Source organism: Opisthocomus hoazin, chromosome 2 (assembly GCF_030867145.1).
Source record: "Opisthocomus hoazin isolate bOpiHoa1 chromosome 2, bOpiHoa1.hap1, whole genome shotgun sequence".
NCBI classification, from domain to species: domain Eukaryota; kingdom Metazoa; phylum Chordata; class Aves; order Opisthocomiformes; family Opisthocomidae; genus Opisthocomus; species Opisthocomus hoazin.
In genome coordinates, this window is record NC_134415.1 from 55738571 (window position 1) to 55763449 (window position 24879).

Here is a 24879-nt window from a genome sequence, read left to right on the forward strand (position 1 = left end):
CTATTTAAAACTCAAGTCTGCCATGCTTTTGACAGAGAGTTGATCTCCAAAAGTCTAATGATTTTAAGGTTGAGACAAAAAATGTAGCTGACAGAAGCGCCGTTTGGTTACTTGTCAAAAGTGCCTGGAGCTAATTGACTCCTGTGAAGTTGCCAGAAAATACTAATTTAATTTTGGTTTTTTTCTTTGACGTTTTAGAGCCTGGTGCCACTTTTTTTGGCTGGTATAAGAAAAAGAAAGGTGAAGGAGGCCACTCTGCGTGCTTTGTAGGTAGCTAGAGGGGAAATTGCAAAAGCATGTGGGATTAGGGGATTTTTTTTGAAGTCTTACTTGAGTGACACAAACTGGAATGTGTTGAAACTGTACACTGCTTGTTTGTAAATATAAGGCTGTATTTACAAATTATAACAAAGTCTGGAATTAATAAACAGTGAGGGAAGAGGAAGAAAAACAAAAAGCTCAGAATAGTTGCACATAGTGATAAAATCCCCTGTATGGGCCTCTGCTCTGAGAATAATGAATATGCTCATAATACTGGTGCTAAGTGAGCTGAAACTGTGTTTGGGTCCAGGTTGGCTTAGTTGAACAATGTGCTTTTTCTTCTGCTAGAATTCTAGATGTGAAAACACATAATCAATTTCTTTGTGTATTTTGGCATGTTTTTCCATAGCTGTGTTCCTGGTGTCTCTCAGAGGTTTGACAGCTGTTTGTTAGTTATCACTGCTTAACCTGGATTTATGAAACTTCAAGAGTAACTTCTTCCTTAGGCAAATATCTGGGTACTTTTCTTCACCTTTGGCCAACAGGCACCATGCCCTTGCACTCCTCTGTATGTGAGAGACTTGCCCACATCCACAAACAGCTTCCGTTCTTGGCACTGCTCTTGTGGATTGAGTTGAAAGGTGTAAACGTTGGATGTGGCATGAGAGGCTTTGAGGGCCTTCTAGAAGTTGTACAGAGTCATACACAGCCTTATAAAATAGTTTCGTGTAAAGCATGGTCAGCATCTGCACGTTCTACTTCGCTTCTGTGGCTGTCCCCAGAGCCACAGAGGAGCTGTGCCATCACTGGGTGCACACACACCAACCCCTGGCAGCAGGCTTCTTCCGCAGGGAAAGAAGTAGGAGGCGTAGGAAGCACTGAAAATCTGACAGACTTGCAGTGGCAAGGCAAATCTGTAAAGCTCTGTACTGCTGAGGTTTTAAAAAGTCGAGAGGTCCTGAATCCAGACTGAAGAGGGAACAGCACCTTACTGGCAGAAGTATTTTCCCTTGCAGAGGAGTGTTTACAGAGTCTGTCTTTTTTAGTTCTCGATTCTCTGTGAGTTCCTGATGATCAAACTGTTTCCACTTTTCCTTTCATACATAACAGATAGGTCATGTCTATCTAGCAGTGCAGTACAGATACCTATGCTTGTGACAAATGATTTTTTCAGTAAGAGAAATTAACCTATGTAGATATCTAGCTGACAGCAGTTGTGTAGTGCTCTTGCAGCATATGCAAACTGGGGCACTTTCACAGTGCATCACTTTGTTCTGTTTAGATATTATGTGCTTAGTTCATTTTTTGGATATAAGGGGGAGGGTGACTCCCACACAGAATTTGAAATTCAGTGCTCCCATGTCTGAGTTAGGTACAGTCCCATTTGTGGAGAGCTGGGAGTGTGACACTGGAAGGTACTCAAGCCCAGGATCAGACAAGTACTGGATTTTTTTCCTTCTGCAACTCAAACTTCCTCTATGGCATTGGTGCTTCATCATTCCTCATCTTAGTGCCACATTCCTAGGTGTAGCATGACATTTTTGTTACATTTCCTCAACTTGGAAAGGAATGTATTGGAATAAGTACATCTTTAATGCTTATGAAGTAGACGGTATATAGATGAGTCTACAAAATCGAAAAGCTACAATGATTTTCACCCATTCTGTCTTATGGATGCACTGTTTGGCTTGTTCTCTGAACAATGAGTAAATAAAGGAAATACAGAACAAATCTTTCTCTTCATTGCATTTGACTGACACTAGTCACTCAATGAAAGATTGAGGGAGGAAGAATACACAAGCTTATGATGAGGCTTCCACTGCAGCAAAGCTATCGTAACACCTTGACTTTCTGATTAACTCAGTTTGCATCCTTAATGTTACGTGTACTTTAAATGAAACCATTACTTTGGTAGTGACAAGGTGATCATTGCTGGACGTACACCAATATGAGCTAGCTGAAAAGATATTTGTAGAGTGGTGCATACCTAATTTGTATCCAATCTTCCATGTCAAAGGGCTACACTGAGAAACTGAGCTAGATGATGAACTACTATTTGCAATAGTACATCTCCAAGCCCAACCCACAGTGCTTATCAAAGAAAAGTCCTAAACTCTGCTACAGCTTTTCTTCTGTGAGCGTTGATGGGGGTGCCCAGTGATGTGCTATGGTGGTAATAGCATTTCTTCGAGAAAGGAGCCCAGTGAAATGTTCCTTGAAAACTGTATCTCTGATATTAAACACTTAGTTTTGTGTTGGCATTTTGCAAAGATCAGTTCATTCCACAGTGGTGCTCGGTGTCTGCACGCTGGCAGTGTGGGATCTGACCACACAGCAGCTTCTTCAACACCAGCGTTTTTCTCTGTCATGCTGTATTTCTGATGCTTGGAGGTGACTCAGAGCTCGGATGCAGTGGACAGAGCTGAGCAGAGAGGAGGTGATGTGTATGGACAGAGAAATGCGCTGAGGAGTCTGAAGCTACAAGGCAGTCATGCTTGGCTGAAATTATTCATTTTCCATAGCTCAGCCTCATTTGGGATGATTTTCTGATGATCTTGTACTCTTCTGTATGAGCACACAGATAATGCCTTCTGACATTTCTGGCTGCTGAGACTCTTAATCTGGTGAGCATAGTTGCTTAGCTGCAGTTACTCAAAATTTTTTTCACCCATGTCTTTCAACTTACGCTTTTCACGGTTGTGGTGCAGCAGCCCTGGAAAAGGAAGAAGTTATTTATCTTAACACTGCATGTTGTGCAGTAAACTTACATGGAGGAATGGCTGGTTGTAAATGGCCAATGAATGGCACAGTATATAAAACAAACAAACAAAACCACCTGGTATGTAAAAACACAGGTACTTCTCTCACTGGAGAGACAATGAAAGAACAAACACAGGGTAGATGCGAATCACATTGCTTAATGCTATCCTGGAAAACGTTTGGGTACTAAGATAATGTGTGTGGTCTAAAAATATATATATATATATATATATATATATATATATATAGCAAACAAACATGCTTACCACATTTTAATTATACTTGCAGGTGAATGTGAAGAGATTTCTAAGAAATCAATTACTTCTTTCCTGAGTTAGAAGCACTGAAGCTAGAGCACCCCATTACTAAATATAACTATACTAAATATAAAATATATAAATACAATATAAATGTATTAAAGTTAAATTTCTTTACTGTTTGTCAAACCTGTTTTTATTGTCTGCACTTTTCATTAAGGGTTTCTGGGGTAAGGGGCAAGCATAGAGGTGTCACTGCACTGCATTTGCATGTTTTCACTTTTTTTTTCAATGTCTTTAAGCTGATATTTGCATTTCTACGAAATAATGTTATAGATACATCAGAATAGTCTTTGGTAGTCCTAGTGGCATCCAGTCACTAAAAACAATTCTAGGTCTTGGGTTTATGACATTTCCTGTGTTGGATCTCAGTATTATTTTTTATACCTTCAGCATTTTACTTATTGCTTCTATTTCTTTCCATGCCTTTACCAGGTAACTTTGCCATGGCATGCGGCTTGGTTTTAAGTATTGAGATTAAAAATAATAATTTGATTTTATGCATTTTTTTGCTTCTTAATAACATATTGTTTATAATTTCAAATTCTTAGTTTCTCAAGAAAAAGAAATTCCATTTAATAGATGCTGGTGGTTTTATTACATGTAAAACATTCCTGTTCTTCACTTGAAGAGCTCAAAAAAAAAAAAAAGCTTTTCATACTGGAGAAACAAAAGAAACAAAGCTGAGAAAGGAAATGGAGTGAACATAATAAGTCTTGTGATCTCTGCGACGTGTCTGCCTTCTGCGGGGAACTATTTGTGGAGTTGAGTTAACTTTAATATGCCTTGCTTCATGGAAATGTGCTTTTCAGTACTAGTCTCTTTCACTAATTGACCTCTAATTAGTGTCAGTTATATTAAATTACTTTTTTCTCATACATGGAAAGCAACTTCTAGTCCTCCAAAAAAATGGTTAATGACAACATTTGTGATAAGATTCATAGGACCTTTTTTTCCAAATTAACAATTAATCATTCTTATAGAACTATTCTTAATCAAGGAATATGGTTTATATGAACAACTTTTATAGGAACTTATGATGTGGAAATATAAGGCAAAGGTTTCTCTTTAGTGTCCGTGGATAATTTGAAGAACTTTCCCTGGATTACTTGAATTACATTTTTTTTTCTGCTGAAAAAAACCAGATGAAATGAAAATTAAATAACAAACTCAGTTGGATAGTAGGAGGACCCTGTAATTGGATGATTTTACACAATTTGCAAAACACTGACAATTTTCAAGGAGGTTTACCCAGTGTTTTTTATTAATACACGTATACTGAATGCCCAGCAATGTTTTAATCCTAGATTCTTATCAGTAGGGTTGAATGAAAGCAGCCATATTTTTTTTGCTCGACTGCTTAATTTAATTTAAAGGTTCAGCTGGGTTCCCTGTTGTTTTTATGAGTCATTTTTAGACCTATTTGAAAATGCAATGACTTAGCAAGGCCGTTATGTTGGACAAGTTTAGTTTGCGGAGGCAGAAGTGGAGCTAGTAAAGTGATTCAGACTATTGCATCTTGTGACAAGTTTGGATGTTCCCTGTTGAGAAGGGGCTAAAGCTCCCAGCTGAAGTTCTGTTTGTTATTTGTTTTCCATGTGATTCATGATAAGGGAAATTTATCTGCTACTTAAAACACCCCCTCCCCCCCAAAAAAAAAGCAAAACAGACCCACCACAACTGTGTTGTGATACTTGCTGCATTGCTGCTGTGCCACAGAGTATGTGACATATTGCAGTTGGGGCTTGCTTTTTTCTTTGCCCCCCCCTCCCTTTTTTTTTAATGTCATTGACCTGTACAGACATGACACAGGTGTCATTCTGTTTTTTCATGTTCCTGTAACTTCTAATGGCAACTAGAACCATCTGAAGGAGATGAGTAGCTAGAGGGAAACAGTCTTGTTGCCCTTAAGCTATTCCTTCCTCCCTTCCTCATGTCTTTCCCTAATATGCCAGGAGAATTGTCTGGAGTAGAATATTTCCCATCTCAACCACGGCTTATTTTTTTGCAGTGGTGGTTTTACAGTAATTTTTCCCTACTGAGTATATGTTGGAAATACTATCAAGCAATCCAGAGACACAAAATTTTGGAGAAGCAACCAAAACCAGATATCCAGTATAATCTGTCGTATCACAGTAACCAAATATGGGGTATAAGCTTCACGAAAACTGTCAGTTTACATGTATTTGAAAATGGGAAGCCATAGTGGAAAAGTGGAGAGGAAAAAGAGACAAGGAGGGGAGAGGTAGACCTTGTTGACACAGAATAATGAAGAGAGAAATTATTAGGGAGAGGTGAGCATATAACACAAACCATGAGCTAGATCATGGTGCAAGTATAAGAAAGAATTGTAGTTTGACAGGGAAAACTTTCTGGGTTGAGCTCTGATAATCTTGAGTCATTTTTTTCACTACTTTGAGCATCATTTTGTTGACATGACTGTTGCAGGTGGTCCTGGTGACACAGGACCTTTGTTCTGTGCCAGCACATCTACTCTTCGGCTGCCTGTCCCCAACTGTTATTCTGCTGCATAAGGAGAAACCATCAGTAGAAGACAGATTGTTGTCTGTTTAGTAGTTATTCAGTTGTCTGTCTAGACCATTTGCTTCTGAAGAGAAACCAAAGTGACTGTTTCTAAGAAGGAGGAGTAATGAGTTTTGGCAGGATTTCTGCTCCTAAAAAGATTTCCAGTAGCAATCCTCTGTCATGTATGCATACACACACAACCGAACCCCCAGAACAGAACAGGAATGCTAGAGGTAGTCTCAAACTGCACCTGGTCCAGCATTTTGCTGCTTTAGCATTCAGCTGGGCTCTGGTGCCTGTGCTTCCTTCTGCAGAGGGAAATATTCCTCCCCTTATGCAATCGTCGGACAGGAGGTGCTCCTCTGAGACTTTTTGCAGTGAAGTCACTATTCTTATTATTTATAATTCATAGGTGATGTCATGTAGTACAACCTTTTTTTTTTATAACAGAAATTAATCAGTGAGGACCCTAATGTACACTTGCTCTAAGAAGGCTGATACTACAGGAAATCTTTCTTGTGTGCAAGACATGGGCATGCTCACAAAGTGCATCCTATCTTTCTATATTGAATGAATATTCATACTGCTGCATACCATAAAGTTGCTCTTGAATGTCTGGATTTTGAACTACAATAACTAAAAATCTTTCTTGAGACCTCTGCAGTAATATGGTAGATACTATTTAATAGAAAAGTAGCTTATGAGACCAAATATATTAGACTTATCCGATTGATGTTTGTTTGGCGAAATACAGAGGAAATTTTAATCACTCAAAAAGAGTAAATAACAACCTGAGTTTACGCTTAACAACAACAATGAAGCACGTAATTTGTTAATGGTATTATCATCTCGGTTTGAAGCAAGAATCTTATAGCCTGCTAATCCTGACAGTTCATCAGTGCTCAGTAATAATACAGGCTAAAAAACCCCAAGCCTGTCTGTTGCTAGCAAGCAAAGAAAGGAATTTCTCTCTTACATTGAAGAGAAAGAGGAATTTCTCTCTTACATTGAAGAGGTAGATGATTACCATTGCATGTGCAGGGAAATAGTGCAAGACACTGCAGATATATGTGGTTACTAGCGCTAATAGAATATTTCATTCTTCTTGCTAAATTAAGTAATACACCATTTCATACACAGCAGATGTTTTGTCTGTCTTGTGTCAGGTTGGAGGCATTGCATGCTTAGAATTCATAAGAAAGAAAATGCTTTTTTTGTTCCTTACCCACCCCCTACCTTTCACTGTGAGTATTTTCTGATATAAAAAGCAGAAGTTATACCACGTGCTGCCCATAAAAGAGACGTGAAATTGACACTCTGACAGTGTTTGCACCATAACCTCATTTGTTGGTGTTTATGTAATTGAGTAGTAAAACTTGTCCAAATCTATACAATTTTTTGATAGGCAATGGACAGTTTCACAGTTTGAAGTTAATTAGAGTTAGCATTGAGGACACAAATTTCCCTTGCTTCTTCAAAAGGGATAAAACTTTTATGAAGACTGTGGAAGGACTGTAACGTCTGTTCTGCACATAGCTCCACAAAACAGTTTCATCTGAAAGGATCCTTATTTTGATGATATATTGCCTTGTCTTGAAGCCTGATTTTTAGATAATATGATCTCTTTAAATGCCTTTTAAATAGACCCACTGCAATGCTTTATTTGGCATTGTACAGTGACTTTTTCCTATGGGGTTGTTTGGGGGCTTTTTTGGCAGACAATGTAAAAGAGTAACAATAGACAATGTAAAATAACCAGCATCTTTGCTGGTTTCTTAGTGTCAGTCCCCTTCGTCTGGACACCAGTTCTTGCGCAGGTTTAGAATAAAGGTTCTGGTTCATCCCTAAGTTTCATATAAGCTTCTGTCCTGTTTCTGACAGGAGCCAGTAGCAGAGGTTGGCGGGACAGACAAAAGAAAATAGAGCAAGTAGAAAGGTCTATTTCATTTATCACCTTCTGTTGATCAGAGATGTACATGAATGCCCATGATAATCCTGTTGGATTACAGAATCCTCAGAGACTGTGTCTTCAAGAATTTGGAGCTGCATTCTTCATGAAAATCCATGATGTATTTTGCCCAAAGCTGCAAAGAGTGGAGTTTATTCTAATTCCATATACTTACAGAATGGAGAAGTTTCTTAAAAATTGCTGACAATTTATTTTCATGTAAATTCCACAGATACCATCAAATCAGTTTTTTTTTTTCTATATAGGAAGATGCCTTCAGTTTGTATATGCTGCCAATATTCAACATTAAACAAATACATTGTACCAAATAGGAATGATAGAAATTTTTCACATATTTGACGTAAAATGGTGGAATATCTCTCATTATTTCTTTTGGTATACATATCTAAAGCATCATGATTGGTAAACCTTTTTTTTAAAAAATAATTTTTTAATTTAAAAAATATTCAGTGCGGTTCACAGATAATAAAAGTTTGCTATTTTGGCATTTTTATAATAATAATAAAAATATTATATGTATATAATATATAAAATATATATTTTATATATATTTTTATATATAAAAATTTTATAATAATAATAAAAAAATCTATGGTAGCAACAGAAGCCAACAACTTTTCCTGAAAAGAAGATGCTTCTCTGAAGGTGGAGACTATTGGGGTTTCCTGCATATACTATTTCCATTTGGTTGTCTTTTAGTTTAGTCCAGAGTTTCAAGATCACAGACTAATGTTAAAAGTCTAATAGTTATTAGAAGGTTGAGCTTTTTAAAGCTTTTTTACCTCATCTTAGAATTTTAAATCACTTTTGGCATCTAGTCACTTGTAAAGGAGAAGCCCTTATTAAAGTAGACTCCATGTCCTGCTGAAGTGATTGAGACGGGAGAGGTGGTATAAATTAATTTTGCTCTAGATTTGGTTCTGTCCTTTCAGTTAACTGTAGAAATATATGAAATACAAAATAATTGTGAAGTGATTGCTACATCACAACCTGTCATCTTTCTGGTCTGCTGGTATTGGTCAATGACAAAGAAATACCTGAATGCCTGAAAGGAATGACCGGAAACCCATTATTTGTTAACCTGTTTGTTTTTAAATTGTTGAATTCTTATGGGAATATATCTCACCAGTAGCATTTCTAAAACCAGTAATGAAGTCATGAATGAAATGGGAAGTTTCAAATTGCTGTTCAGTTTTCCTTACCTATGGGTTGGTGCTTGGGTGTGCCTGAAGTAAGGAGCACATCAGTACTACGTAACCTGATCTTTCATCAATGATGCAGAGCACTTGCTGCCTGTCCAGCCTCAAATGTGTTTGCAGAGTGGTAACTGTAAGGCTCCAGTGGTTTCATTGAGCATATTACTGTTTTATAATTCATTGGGGCACAGTGAATTATTTTACAGCTGTATGTACATGTGGTTTTGTCTTTCTTACAAAAAAACCCTGAAAATATTTCTGTGGACTGCATAGGTGATGGGTAACTGACATTTTCTTCTCCAGTTTGTTTTGAACTTTGGCCTAGCGTTCAAGGTTATGTCACTTTTAAAGTGGTGTTATTTGGATCTGATCTAAGGCTTGATCACCTGTGATAGTTAAACACAAGCATGTGTGTTAGCATCACAACTTGCCAGTTAATCCGTTTAGTATGAACTGTATAATTTTCTTCTCCAGGAAAAATCCAAACCAGAAGTTGCACGTTCATTTATTTTCCTGCCCTGGAAACCTGGTCATGACTTTCCTCAGAGTAGGTTTTAAAACAAACAAACAAACACCTGAAAGTCTAGTCTTTCAAGGTTGTTGATACAGGGTGGTTGTCACATTTTCATAGTTAAGGCTGGTGGGATTAATTTTCCTTCACCAAAAGCACGTTGTAGTCCTTTGATATAAAACTGAACGTGTATTTACAAGCAGTTTGGCATCTGAAAATTGATTCCACTGCTAGCAGGATGATTACTGCTGCTGTGTAAAAGTAAATACTTTTTTCCATCACTCAGAGTGGAAAGCTTCAAGAGCTTCCCTCTCCATCTCTGTCAGACTCCGCACTCTGCCTCAGGCATTTCTACCATCTCTGGGGTGCAACCTGTATGAATTCCTATTTGAAATCCTGATTAGATACATTAAACAGGGTTTTTTTTTCTAAAAAACACCATTGAAAACATTACTTATTTCCTCTGCATAGCAATGTAAAACAAGCCTGTTTTAATCTACTTCTTTTGTGTAGTTTTATTCAAGCCATCAAATTTAATGATTCTCATGGCCTTTTTTAGCTGTCACATTACAATGGCTTTAGACCAAAATATGCTCAGTTAGCTTAAAAACTGGCTGGATGAGCAAAAGAAACATTCTAGAAGGGTTTGTTCTAGTTTGTTTACATGATACTTTTATTTTTTTTTTTTTACATCAAAAAAACTAGAGCACATAAAACCAAAAGAAAAACAGATTGTTGTCCTTTTAATAGTCTGGGCAGTGCAGTCAGTGGTAAGAGAGAAAGCTTAGACATAGAAAGGAGACATCTCTCTTGGTGCAGTGAAATGCAAAGAGTTGAATATTCGAAACATGGCTTTCTTGCTTTGATGGGTCTTTTTCCTTTCTTGAAGTTCAGTAGATATGTGCTAAGTGTGTCATAAACTCATCACAACAGGGTTCCACTAACCTTTCTGGAGAAAAGCAGAATGGCTGTAATTCTGAGGACTTCAATAGTTTGTTCAGTGGGGAATTTGTGTTAACACACAGAGATCTCTGTCTTTTCAGATTACTTTTGTGTAAAGAACAATAACAATATATTTTTTGAAAAACTGTTTTGAAGATAATATCTTTAGCAACAGCTCAGGGATGCACAGGGAGGGGGTGGGTGGAGTGGTGTTCCAACATAGTTCCAAATAATGTTAAAAAAAAAAAAAAGCAACCCAAAAAGACCCAAACCAGCTGCAAGTATTCCATGCTTTCCAGTGGCTAAGACTGCACTCTGTTCAGCCCTCCAAACTTCTTAGGGCAACCAAGGCTTGGTTATTGTTGAACTAGAAACACAAAATCTTATTTCATTTGGCTAGGAAATGCAAAATCCAGTTACGTAAGATTGTTGGTGCGGGAAGACATATTAATGAACATCATTATGCCTCATTTCTTGTAACCTTTGCTCAATTAAGCAGTGTCTCCCTTCATCCCTAGTTGGATTTAGATCCTGTAGCATCTCTAAGGAATGCAGAACTTGCAGCAGTCCTTTCTTCAGAAAAGTCGAGAGAGGTTCTTTCTTGGCAAATAATTAACTGTGTGAAAAACTTTTTTTTATTTTAATTTTTAAGAAAAAGTGTAGCCTTGTGCTCTTTAATTCAAGAACAGCTTTTTAATGTCTTTTTTGATGCAATCTATGTGAAAGTTAAGCTTACCTCTGCCATTACAATGTAGTATTGAGTGCTTTTCTAGTGCACAAAGGAGTCCTTTCAAAGTCCCTGCAAGGTTATTGTGAGAACTTTCAAAGCGTCTTTTTTCTGATTTTAAAATACTGTCAGAAGAAAATAGCCTTACTGTTTTTGAACTACTTTAACCAGCTCAGAAGGAAGTCAGTTACCCTTTCTTGATTAAGGTGTCACCACATAAATACACAGATGCAGTTTGAGATTGTCGTTTTATTAGTTTTTAAAATGTTAACAGCTTCATATTTCATGTCTGTAAGTCTGAACAGTAGATGATAAAGCATATTTTCCATCTTCTGTCTCTTTGGTTGTACCACTGTGAAGCACTTTGAGAATTAGTTATAGATGTTTATTTCATGTAATCTGTATCTATTAATGCATACACAGAGGTGGGTGGTATTTCCAGTGAATAGCCCTGAGCACATGCACTCATCCATAGACCAGAGTGGGATGGGAAATTTTCAAGGGACAAATAGTCTCAGTGAAGAAATACCCCTGTTTCTGGCCTGAAGCATCTTTTTGATGAGCCAAAGTGAAAGTCTTAAGTAAGCTAACATTCATTTGCCTCTGGTAAAAGATCACTGGTATGCATGCTTTCTCTCTTTTGCCCACGTCTATGCTCTTATATTCCTATCAATTCAGTTTCCCTGTGCATGCAGGCAAAAAAGGAATTTGCTATGGATGACTTCCAAGTCTACTCTCATGTTGAACCCTAGTAGTTGCCACCCCATTTGGACATTCTATATTGCCTCTGGAGCAATAGAGGCAGCAAATGGTAAATGGTAAACTGAGCGACAATTTAGAAAAATGCAGCCTTCGCCACTTACTTGTCTTTAATCCTGTTTGAGAAATCTTTTGAAAGCGACGTGGGATAAACCTCCAAAACTTTAACTTCTGTTTAGATTCTTCTATTTAAAAAAAAAATGAATCTTTAATACTCCATATATGTTTATTACAGAAGCAAAGAGGTTCCTTTTTTTTTTTTCCACTCTGATATTTGCCTTCCTTTCCTTATTCTGGTGTTCATCACTGTTTGTCACTGACTATCAGAGCATATAGGATTGGGTCTCATCCTTGAAGTCCCGTGTGCTGCATGTGTCTCTCTGTATCTGCAGAGAGGTATTAATGGTTGTATATTAGGCACTGTTTTTCTCCTTCATTATTTCTCTGGCCACATAGCTAAAGTATGAAGTAATAAAAGGTAAATGCATTGTGAGATGCGCCATCTCCAATTAAATGTTGCTCTTTATTGGAATATATTCTATAGCAGCTGGGGTAGGTACATTATAAAACAGACTTTCACACTGAGATGTGTCCAGAGACATAAATACTTACTTTTGAAATTTTATATATGTGTGTTAGTTTAAATAGTTTCTGTTGTGAAGGAGCAGCTTTTAAACATGCTACGCTTATTTTCTTTCTAGTTGATTCTTTAATGATGCAGACTGCTGGCAGAGACTCAGTCACAACCTTGATATCTGTGTGATCGTTGTAAACAATTCCTCTTTCCATTCTTCAAGTTTTCTCAATCATCCTACTTATTGTCCCCAACCTATTATATGCCACGGATGACTTTTTCCATTTAATTTTAGTGTAGAAAAGTAACAGGAGTTTTTCAAGCGCTGGGTAAATCTGACTAAGTAATTAAATGCTACAGGAGCTGTTGATTGGCACATAAAGCTACAATGTGATAAACTGATATGAGTTACAATACTGTGCATCTTTACTTCCTTGAAAGAGTGCATAATGAGACCTGATTTAAATAAGTTCTGTTTTTAAGAAACATCCCATGTGTTTCCTTTGAAATTAGCTTTGCCTTCATCTGTTGGAACTATTAAGCCAATCTGCTCCTTGAATTATTCTATACAAGCCTGTACATTTCAAAAGAGAAATGAAGAGGCTGTAAATCAACAGTGCATAATTTTGGAAACCCACTTCCTGTGCTCAAAAAATAATTTTAAGATGCAATTGAAGGAAATACATTCTTACAGGATACACTAAACAGTGTAACAATTCATGAACAGCAAAAGTTTTTCTAGCTTTCTAGTTTTTCAAGAGTGGAACAGGCTTCAGCTACAAAGCATTCCCAACAGAAATTTTGGAAGACCTTGATTTAAACAAATTACTTGTTTATAAATTCAGACAGTAAGTTAATATGTTAGCTTGTAAGAAGAGTTAATTTTTAGATTAGAAATAATAAGCATTTCTAATGAAGAAAATGCAAATAGGGTTACATTATCTTGATACAACAGAATAAATGGTATATTATTTCCAAAGTTATAATGGGAAAAAACATATGGTTCACAGTTACTGAAAGAGGAACAAATCAAAATGGACTGTAAATAATTGGCTAATAGTTGTAAATCAGGGAGCTAACACTTCTTTGTTCTCTTCCCTGAGAGAAAGATTCTGTTAGTGGGGTTCTGCGTTACTCTGCCATAGTGAAGTAGTTTGAAGGATGTCCCTCACACCTCCAAAATGAATGCTGCGATGCTGTTCATAGTAGTTGCTTTGTGTGATGCTGCATAAAACACTTCAAGAGTGTAGTTTTGTGAGCCCCTGTCCATCTACCAGTGGAAGAATTCTTTCAGGTCTCAAAGGAGGATTTTATAATTATTCTTGGCTAGTATTATTCAAGGTCAGCTCTGAAAACTGATTGTGTTAACACTGCATCAGCACACCATTAGGTTTCCAGGTTCTTCCCCTCTTCTTTTATAAGAATCAAGAGTGTCTGAAATTAGTGTTGGTTTCACCATGAATCTTTAAAAATCCATGTCCTGGTTTATGTAGGAAATAAGAATGAATTTGCAAATGCAGTAAAACTGTTGGAATCATAGACGGATTTGGTAGTTTGTCACCTGTCAGATTACTGAGGGAAGTGAAGCTTGCATTTTAGACCTTTATCTAAAGTATACAGTAACTGTACAATTTAGATTTGTAGTATGAAATATGGTTGTATGAATTACTGCCAAAGTTGCATACAGCCCTTTTGGTGTATGACCAATATAGCTTTAAAATACCATTGTACTTTTATAAACATAAAGGACCTTCACGTGGGAAAAAACAATTGCGCTATCTATATGCTCAGTGTTAACATTTTCATTTTGTGTTCGCATCTGTATAATAAACAGGACTCAAAAAATAATTGCATAGTAGCGTTTGGGGAGGTATCTTTTGCAAAACTAAATAAAACACCAAAATACGTGATTGAGCTTTTTGTTACATAAAAATCTTTAATATGATAATCAGATTCAGTATTGCAGCTTTTTTGTTCCTTTTGGGATTTTTATGACTTATTTTTACTCTATAGTGTTCTTGTAGGTGTGATTTTTTTTTTTCCCCAACAAAATCTTTCTTCAGTCCACTCAAAACAGATGATATTTGAGCTCGAGATTAGTTTTATAAGTGGATTTCTTTTTCATTCTGCTGCTGAGAGGTTTGCCTGAAAGGACAAGAGGTTATTATTGATATATTTGGTTCTCCTTGCATCATGTATTCTCATTGCTGTTCTTGTTTACTGGCAGAAAGAGACAAACAGAGAGATATTCTCTGATCGACTATTGCTAAGAAACAAGGAATAAAGTTATGCGAGTCTGAGTGGCTGTTCCAAAAATTATTTTTGCATCTGTGGCATAAGAAAAAAATGTGTTAACCGTAATGTAAGAAGTCTGTGGTGTGCTCAAGATACTCTTCTTTACTACTAAATTATTTCAATACTATTATTTCATGTGCAAGATTTCTTTTATGCTAAAAGATTTCTTTGTCGAGATATATTAATAGGGAATGCCATGGATGACTTAGAGTTGAGGAGCTATATGGGCCAAAGTGTTGAAATTTTTGTGTTGTCAACCTCAATTTGAAAAACTTCAGTGGCAGGGATGGTGGAGGGGGACAGAGAATCAAAGCCAAGGTCTCTTAGGTCAACCTTGATTGAAGTTTTATTGAGGGCTATCAGGAGAAATTGATGAACACACTATGTGAAGGTAAACAGGAGACACAGCAAAAAAGATCCATCTCTAGATTATTTCTAACTGCCAAAATTTCTTAGTAGGCTCAGAACCTATCATGGCCTGCTTTTTCTTGTATGCTTTGGAAATATTTGGGAAAATGCATGGAGGAAAAAAAAGAAATTCTAGAAAGATTTCCTACTTCACACTGAAGTAAATTAATCGCCCCTCTGTTTCTGAAAAAATCTTTGAAAGTAAAAGTTAAGATTCTATGTTAATGACACATCCACAAAGGCTCTACTAACCCAAAGTTTTTTACACGGGTAATTATCGAGCCTTAATTGCACAGTAGTGACAACGGCTTCCTGTCTTCCTTCCTTCCTGAAATAAATTCCTGCTTAGAGAGTGTTATCATGATTTGTAAAATATGGTTGATTTTGAAGAGTCTTATTCTAATGTGTTTTATGTGAAATTAAAATATTGATACATACTGTGCTGATTTGAAGGGATTATTTAGGAATGTTGCTTTTATAATACTTCAGTTTCTGTTAAATGAAGTATTTTTTTTACAAAGTAGGGCTTGGTTTTTAAATTACAGTTTTTGTTTCTTAATAAACACAGTATATACTGAATCCTACAAAGAATAGGGCTTGTTCTTCTTATTGTTGTTATTGCTATACAAAAGCACGTAGCAATTACACTCTTCTGAAAGTTGACTTTTATAAAGGCAATAGTTAATGGTTACTGAAGATAAGACTGTATGATGCAAGTTCCTAAATGTAATGGAGGTTAGTGTATTTTTCAGTGATTAGTTTTTGTTGGGTTTGGGGTTTTTTATTTGATTTGGAGCAGAATTAGAGTGCGAAGAAATGGAAGGATTTGGGAAGATGAGGAGGATAAAGGAATAAAGTGGGGGGGAAATAACATCTTGCCTCCTGCTACACTAAGATCAACAGGTAGGTGTTTTTTCTGTTTGTGACATCAAGAGACTTACTGATGAGAAGGATGAGGTAGCATTTGAGTTTTTCACAATTTTCTGTAGTGGAAAGCACTCGATTTGTTATGTAATGTTGTGAACACTGACTAATTGCTTTTCTTGTGCTGGAATTGGGCCTGAGCAGATTCTGTTGGCAAAATAAGCATTGATTTTCTTATTAGAGCTAAAACACATATTGGAAAAATTAAGCATAGCAGTTGAATAAAATTTAAAATATCTTCTTTTGTGTGTCTATTGGTAGAAAGTAATACAAATAAAACATGCAAAGCAGTTTCCTTCTAGGTGGGACAGATTTATACTTAAAAAATTGAATGGAAGTAAATGCTTTATAAGAAACATTACTGCTGACTACTTAAAAAGGCTTTTTTTAAAAAAAGGGTGGTTTCACGTAACCCTATAAAAAAAGTCATAATTGCTGGAGAACAAAATATCCTGAAATTCATTTCCATTAACATGAAAACATCCTAAAGAAAAATTGACTTCATTTTTTCTGTATATAAGCCTCAGTTGTTTCTGCATAATAAGGCTCAAAATATTTTTGGTTAATTTGAAGAATGTTTTTTCAGAATGTGTTCTCATCATAAAAGTTCTGGTTGCATATCTTCTAAGTTTTAAAAATATTAATAAATAGATACAAATAAGAGGTAGCATTTTCTAAGGAATGTAAAGTACTTTTGCAATTCTTTTTAGCAGTTGTGAAATTATCTTTTGAAGTTTCAGTAGATGCAATTTTCTGTTATTCCAGTTACTAAAAAAAAAAAAAAAAATCTGTTGTAGTAATCTACTGTATATTGGCATTCCTTTTAATAGCAATAAAATATTTGATTTTACTTTTTTTAGAAGTTTAATGTGGTAGTTTCAGTTTCTGTTAAGTCTTTTTAAAACATCATCATCTTTCTTGTCAAGTCAATTCTATAAAGATTATTCTTCTGGCCTTAATTAATTTTTTGCCATTTCTGTTTTGTGAAATTTACATTTTGTCTTGCAGCCTCAATGACATGTTGGCTATTACTCACTCATTAGACAGGTCTGGTCAGAGAGGTGAAAACAGAGAAAATGGTGTAGTATCTGTTGTTCACAAGATCAAGTTGCAAATGGCTTTCTTCTTTCCTTTCCCAAAAGGCACTGAGGCGTGAACTGAAGGATAAAGAGCAAACCATTCTCAATGCTGTGGACCAGGCACGAGTTTTCCTTGCTGACCAACCAATTGAGGGGCCTGAGGAACCAAGAAGGAGCTTGCATTCAAAAACAGGTCAGAAAATACTCTCTTCCAGGAATGGTTAAAAGGAAATAAAAAGGACTTACATGTCTCTAGTACGTATTTTATATCCCAATTACTTGATTAGACTTCAGAATTTTCAAACCACATCCTAATTGCTTTTATTGCAATGATTTAACCTTAAAGTATTACTACTCTGTTTTCTAAGTACTCATGTTTCAATGCAAGAAATAAAAACATCTATTTCCTTATCCAATTTTTTATTCAAAACACTGAAGTCACCAGTTCTTTTTTCTTAACATGGTAACATATGCACCTTAAATGTAGTCAGAATAGTAATTCAAGGATACACGTACAAATGTCTATATGTCATTACTGCAAAGTTTTACTCCACAAATAGGAATAAATGTATTTGGTGGTGCATCTCATCAGAGTAAAAGGAATCAGCTTTAGGAATGCAGTCATTACAGAATCTTAAAGATTTGAATGTTAGATGAATTATCACTAAGGAATAAACCACAGCTGTCCTAGAAAGGATATTTGCATAGTATTTGTTGAGATATTTGTCTACATCAGAGACCAACAAGGAGGTAATAATTTTCCTCCACCCCACCCCCCATAACAGCAAAATAGAAAAATATACCAAGTATCCATGTAATTAAGTCCTAGAATTATGTTTCTGATATAAGCTACAACATTATGAAATCTTACTTTTAATTACATAAAAATTGTTCCTGGAAAAGGTAGTAGTCTGCTTTTATGGAAACATCAGTTGCTGTAAGATGTGAATAATTTACGGTTCCGTGTAATTTAAAAAATTACAGTATAGCCACTTGTATCAGGAGTTAGTTTTTTCTTCCCATATGTCTTCCTATACATCTCCATAACAAACATTTCAAGTTTATTCAGTGGAAGCAAATAATCTTTCCTGAATCCATACTTTGTGTTATTCCTGTGCAAATTTTTATGTGGTTTCCCATCCCCTAATTCAATTTAGTGATAAAGTTTGAATAGCTGGTGGTTAAAGCCAATGAACCAGTTTTCCATGTGATTAGTTCTGGTACCTTAACTGCTGTCGTGTATCTCACTGCTTCCTTTTTTGAACGCTTGACTTCTGAAAACATTCTGTTTGTCTTTACTCTCAAACTTATTTGATATATTGCATCTGTAATGTTTTAGTCGATCTAAATCACAAGCAAGCTTGCAGTTGAAAAATAAGGAATACTCTCTTTATATTTGCTTATTCTTTCACCCAAAAGTTGAAGTCACAGACTCTACTCTCAAAAGCGATAGAACCATCCAGCACAAATGATGCCAATGCATAAACTGTCACCAGTGTACAATGTTCATTTTCTAGCAGGGTTGATATCAGTGATTTAGCATTGACTGAAAGTGCAAGAGCAAATTTCAGATGATAAGCTGCATCATAAATTATTTTTATGCAATCTATTATTCTTATTATCGTATGGTGCTGTACATATGGCAGTGATAACAGAGTAACAGGGAAATCTGATGACCATGGTAAACTGCATAACAAATAATAGCCAGGCAGATGGTCTGCAAGTGATATATGAGTGTCTGTTGTCTAGTCATCACATTTGAAAACTGATCAAATATGCTTAGACTGGAAGCTTCATAGATGTGCACTGAACTTACTTTCCTTTTGCTTCTTCACACTCTGTAGTTCCATACGCCTTTTCTTTTTTTTGAGCACATGGTGGGTTAGTCTTGGCTACCAGCTGAACTCCCACCCATCCGCTCGCTCACTTCCTTCTTCTCAGTGGGATGGAGGCAGAAGACAGGAAGAACAGGAGTGAGAAAACTCATGGGTCAAGACTGGGACAGATGCAGATCCCTTACAAACTACTGCTATGGGCCAAACACATTTAGCTTGGGGAAAATAAACTATTGTCATTTAAAATAAATATTCAATTACTGATTCAGTAGTGGGGAAACAAAAAGACAAACAGTAAAACCACAGCTCATCTCGCCCCCTGTCTTGAGCTCAGCTCAGCTCCTTCATTCCTGTCTCCTTTCCCCCTGGTTATGACTGCAGGTCACACTCCGCCTCCTCAACAAGGCAAGTGGTGTGAGAGGGTGGGAAGATTAGCCTAGCAGTTTCAGTCCACTGCTCCTTTCTTCTCACATCTTTCCTCTGCCCCAGCATGGTCTTTCCATGAGGGATATCTGCCCCACCATGGAGCTCCTCCTCCTCTTCTGACCTTGGTGTTCCCTCTGCTGTTTCTCCTTTTTGTTCCCTCCTCCTCCCTCTCTGGTGTTTTCGTAAATACGCTGTCCCTGAGGTGCCCCCAGCATGGCCTCAGGCCTCGGCTCTGCCCTGTGCTGGGTTTTCTGGAACGAGCTGTCCCCAGCACAGGGCAGCCTCGACCTCTCTTCACAGAGGCCCCTGTGCAGCCCCCACTGCCAGCAGTGGGCACTTTCTGTAGATTAATTGACTTTCAGGCCAAAAGGCATCTTTGAATCATCTGCTCTGATCTCTTATATATCATAAGCTGTTGAATTTCACCCAGGACTGAGTCCAGTAAATTTTTTCTGACAAGTAATGCCATCTATCTCCAGAAAGCTGCGGCTGTGGATTTGAAGACATCCAGACACATGCAGTTTTTCTTCTGATTAACCATTTTCAGTGAAGGCTTGTGAGTGTGGGTTTATGTTTGCTTTTTAATTGTTTATTTTTTTATTTTCTGTCAGCTTCTTGATCACTGGTATTCTCTGCAGTAGGTTAGGGTTAACTCGTTCACTGAAGTCCACTTCGTGTTGCTAAAGGGGAAGGAGTATGGTTTTGGATTGTAAGCTGACGGTCTGTCTTTAAAAAAATATTGATGAGCACTGTGCAGTCATGAATGGAACATGTTTTTGGCTGCTTCTATAATACAAATAGCAAAAACTTTAAAAAAAAAAATCATAATCACTTTAATTGGAACACCCCCCCCCCCCAATCTTTTCATGCTGGGGAAGGTATTGTTGCAAGGACAAAGAATGAACGAGATTTAGGACAAAACAGATAAGAATCAGTTTTCAACTTGACTGAGCAAGACCTATTTTAAGGACCTATGCATACTTACATTCATCATTCCACCCAAAGAGCATATTTGTTATAGGATGCTTTATGATACCTCTTATTGTATATAATGTACTTGTTAATTTCAAATATAACACAACAATGTAAAATCCAGTTATGAGCAAGCCTTGGTGTTGTCTTTACTGTGTGAGCCTTATGCTTTCTGTGTTGGTCTTCTACTGTACCATGTAGTAACTGGCATGCTCAAACACACTTCCAGGAAACTTCATTCTAAGTTAATTTTTTCTCCCATCTGTCTTGTCTTCTGATATTGTTTTGCCACTTTCCCATAGGGAGGCCTCATCACGAAAAAGCAAGCTTCACATACTTCTTGCCTTTGAGCTCCTTAAGCATCTGAGTGGAGCTGCTTATTAAACCAGCAGGTCAGCTGCTGTATTTTATAAATGGACAGGATTAGGAAATTGGAAATGCTCACATTTTTAGCTTTGTTGTCACTTGTCCATGGTATGGGAGAAAACTTAGATCTAAAAATGTTGATTATAATTCTCTATGGCAAAGTGACATTTGGCTTCTTAGATCCCCGTACTGTTCATAAGGCCATGGGAAAGACAAAGGAAAGCAGAAATACTATCTTCTGTCCTCAGGGTTCTATGAACCAGTGATACGGCTTTGCTGAAATTCTGTCCTTAAAATTCCACTGATACAGTGAGGGAGTGGAGATAATTTTTGTAGAAGGTAACATAAACTAACATCCTTGCAGATTACCGCAGGCCACTACGCTGATTCTCCCTGCAATAGTGAATGTTTCCAGGAGTCTGCAGTACTGTTGAAGTACTTCAGTAGCTTCTAGTTTTCATATGGCAGATTCCTAGCTTTGAAAGCTGTTATTTGGTAGCAAAGGTTGTTGTGATAAACACATACTTTAAAATTAAGTATTGACTATCTGCTATCTCCTCTTAATTGAAAGTGTAGAAAACGGCATACATCACATCTATGTTATAAGAGAAATACATTAATAGATATCAGCGAATTACATGCATGTACTTTATTTAAACTTGTAGGCACACTACATATGCACCTGTTTCACACATAAATAGAAGTCAGATTTCTTTGCTTCCTACCACTGAACCCATTCAGATAAACTCTTTGCCATAATTTTTCCTCTTAGCAAAGAATATCTCACTGGAAATAGGCAATTTACTGTTTTCTAAAGTACATAGCAGGCAGCATTTCTATTGCCAACCACTTGTGCCTGTCCACTAGCTATCACACACCACTGGAATAGCTTTTTGTTCTTGGCTATGCAGCTGGGCTGAATATGAAGTCTGTGTGTGAAAATTAGAAGTGTTTAGGAGAATTAGGAGGCTGTGGCCCACTGGAGTTCAGTGGAATTGCGCCCCGAAGCTGCTTACACTATTTTGAAAATTGACGTTCATTCACTTGTGACTTTTGAGAGTTTCGTCATAAGAGTAGAGAAATATGCAGTTACCCATGAGAGAATTTCAAGATAAGCATCACTCTCCTTTTCAGACAGATTTCTTAGTCACCCTACAAGCTTAGTCTAGCTGGGTAAAGCTTTGAATTTCTTCCTGTAGAGTCTACATGTTGCCTGCTTAGAATTATGTTAGTAAAGTTCAAGGAAGTTATTTCTGTTTGCTGGCTGGTGTGGAGTGCAAACTTATAGGAGTTTCAAGCCTGAATTTTAACAGCTGAGTGTTGGAAACAGGCTGGCCTGAGGCTATAGTGGTTTTTATTACTGTTTTTTTTAACCATGAAGATGTCCGGGATATAAGCAGAGTTATATTTACTCTTGACCCGTATGCTATGTTATGGCCTGGTTTTAGCTGAAACAGGATGGTTTCCAGGTGGAAACCATGTTCTTAAAGTTGAACTGTTGCCTTGTTTTAAAGATTCCAGAAACCAGTAAAACTTTGTCTGTAAGAGAATTCTCAGCTATGCTACTAGAAATGCAGATGACTGATGGATGTTAAAGGTTAAAACTTTGTTAGAAAGAAAACTCCTTTCTTACACTCTAGAGCAAACATAGCTCAAAAACATTGAGCCTGAAGAAAGCAAATTGGAAATTGCAGAATATTAAACAAAAAGTGCATAGAGGATAAAATAGGCTTAGCAAACTTGCTCAGAGGGTTAAAGAAAGTTCGTAACATAGATGTTTTAAAGTCCTGTGTTGTTATAGGATGCCAGCAAGTCAGGGAGCCCTATCTTTTGTGCTGCCTGACTTGTCTTTATTTTCTGTTTTTGTATTGTTTTGGAATAAAATAGATGCCTTGGTTTTGTTTTGAAATGCTGTTAGGAGATGTATATCTGTCTCCTGCAGCCTTGCTGAGGAGCTACCTGCCATATGTGCTGTGCCAGAAAAAAATCTTTATTGATCTTTGGAAGAAGTAAAAGCCCTGTTACAATCTGCAGTCTCAGTGCTTTGGAAAGAAACATGGGATTAATTCCTTGCCTACCTAGAGTAATTGGGATACAGGGGTGATAGCCTTCTCTCCATTTAACAGGAACTGGAAGAAGACAAAGCAGCTTGGTGATGTTACAACAGTACTGTTATTTTTGGATTTTTCTGATTTTGTGGCAAGAGCAGACAAAAACTGAATTCACATCAGGTTTATGTTCCTGGAGAAACGCAAACTTGGTCTTCCACTGTGCAAAACTCTTGCGATCTTGCTTTGGATCACACCATTTATGGTAAAATGGTGGCTTGTTTTTAGTGAAAAGTATTGTATGTGTTTTGATTATATTGACAAATTACACTGGTTGTGCTGGTTGAATACTTGGTTCTCAGGACTGCTGTAATATTCTTTAGTTTTCTGGAGATAGATTCTATGGGACGACTTAATTATCTCTTTTAACTAGAAGCTATTTTCTCTTTATTTCGTCCTTCTGTGTCTTTCCCACCAGCACCCACTGGGAAATATCAACAACTGTTATTGAAAGATATGTATATTTGCTAGCATTTTTCTCATTTGTCTTTATCTGGAGCCCTTTCCAGAAGTATTCATCGTATATGAGATAAACAGCTTTCGTTTTCTCTCACAATTCTGTCTTCTGCAGACCAAATGTAATCTGTCTTTTATACTGTAGAGACTTTCTTCATTCACTCTTGATTTAATTATATTTCTTTGATTTGAAGAACTTCCAGTTCTGATAGAATAAAACCTAAATGGGGTAAGATGAAAATGACTGTGCTTTTTCTTTCTTTTAAGTACATATGCAATAGATATTTGAATAGGAGACAATGATGATATACTGGATTATGCTTGCATGGTTGGGTGCTTGGAGTCTGAGTAATTGCTGTGTTTCCACATTAAACAGTTGCTGCTTATTCTTTAAAGTTCCTGTTCCCATCCCATAAGAACTAAGCAATGATAGCACTGCTTTTGCTTCTTCTGCTTAGGAATTTGACAATGTGTCGTTGTGTCTGTTCAAATGCTCTCAGAGTGTTCATAATGATTAGTACTGTGTCACCCATTGTATTTTGCTGTAAAGATTGATTAAACCAAGGAAGAGACAACATTTAACATAATGGGTCATGAAGTCAGCTCCAGTTCTAGTAGATTTTAATGAGAATATAGCAAAAGTGAAGGGAAATGAATGTAATTTTGGCAAGATGGAAAGGGATCACTAGTTCAAGTTCCCATAATGAGGATCAAGCAAAGTTGCTTAGAATCAAAACTGATAGAGCCAGGAATAGTTTGAGATCTAAAATAAATTCTTAAGCAAGAAGTATTTTCTTCACTGATAACTTTCCTGGGTAAGTATTCTCCACATACGCAAGCACATAAGGAAGCTATATATTGTGAAGTTCAGGCTTGAAAGTTTTCCTTCCATAGCACACTGTCTCTGCTATAGACACAGAAAAGCTGTTGGTGCTTTCACTGCTTTGTTTGTGACAAAAAATGCTTATTAAAATCAAGTTTTTTCTGCTACAGAAGCAGATATTTTTTCTCCTCCTTCTCCCTGACTGCAAGGTCAGTTAGTATCTTTCCTCTCTGGCAAACAGATGGTCCAGTGAATATAGGCCTTGCTTGCTTTCTGAGCAGCTGCTGAAGTGGACATAACGTAGTAAGTACCATTAAAAAAGTAAAAGGAGAGAGAGAAAAAAAAAAAGCTGATCATTAAGAAGACTTTATATTAAGTGGGGGCAGAAAAAGCAACAACCACTGTGTAACATTTTTTCACAGCAAAAAGGAGCTATGTCTTCCAGTGTGTAAGAAGAGTGGTAAAATGAATTCCAAATTCATAGAAGAAAGTTCTCGCTGTTAAGATGTTTTTTTATAAGGGTTACAAATCTATGCTATGCAACCAGTATCTTGGAGAATGTTATCTACCTGAAATAAAGTAACGTGTTGGTCATGAATAAGTTGTGTTTTCATGATGGAAAGCATGAAGTTATATAAGATGTAT

The 24879-nt window shown here is 36.7% G+C and overlaps 1 protein-coding gene across 4 annotated transcripts in view; it reads left to right on the forward strand.

Annotated features, from left to right (window-relative positions):
- Positions 1-24879, forward strand: part of UTRN (utrophin) — a 394109-nt gene that overhangs the window by 278523 nt on the left and 90707 nt on the right. For all 4 annotated transcript variants that reach the window (XM_075413727.1, XM_075413726.1, XM_075413728.1 and 1 more), the window contains one exon: positions 17312-17441. In XM_075413727.1, the coding sequence (XP_075269842.1) occupies positions 17312-17441 (130 nt within the window). The remainder of the gene's footprint in view (positions 1-17311; positions 17442-24879) is intronic.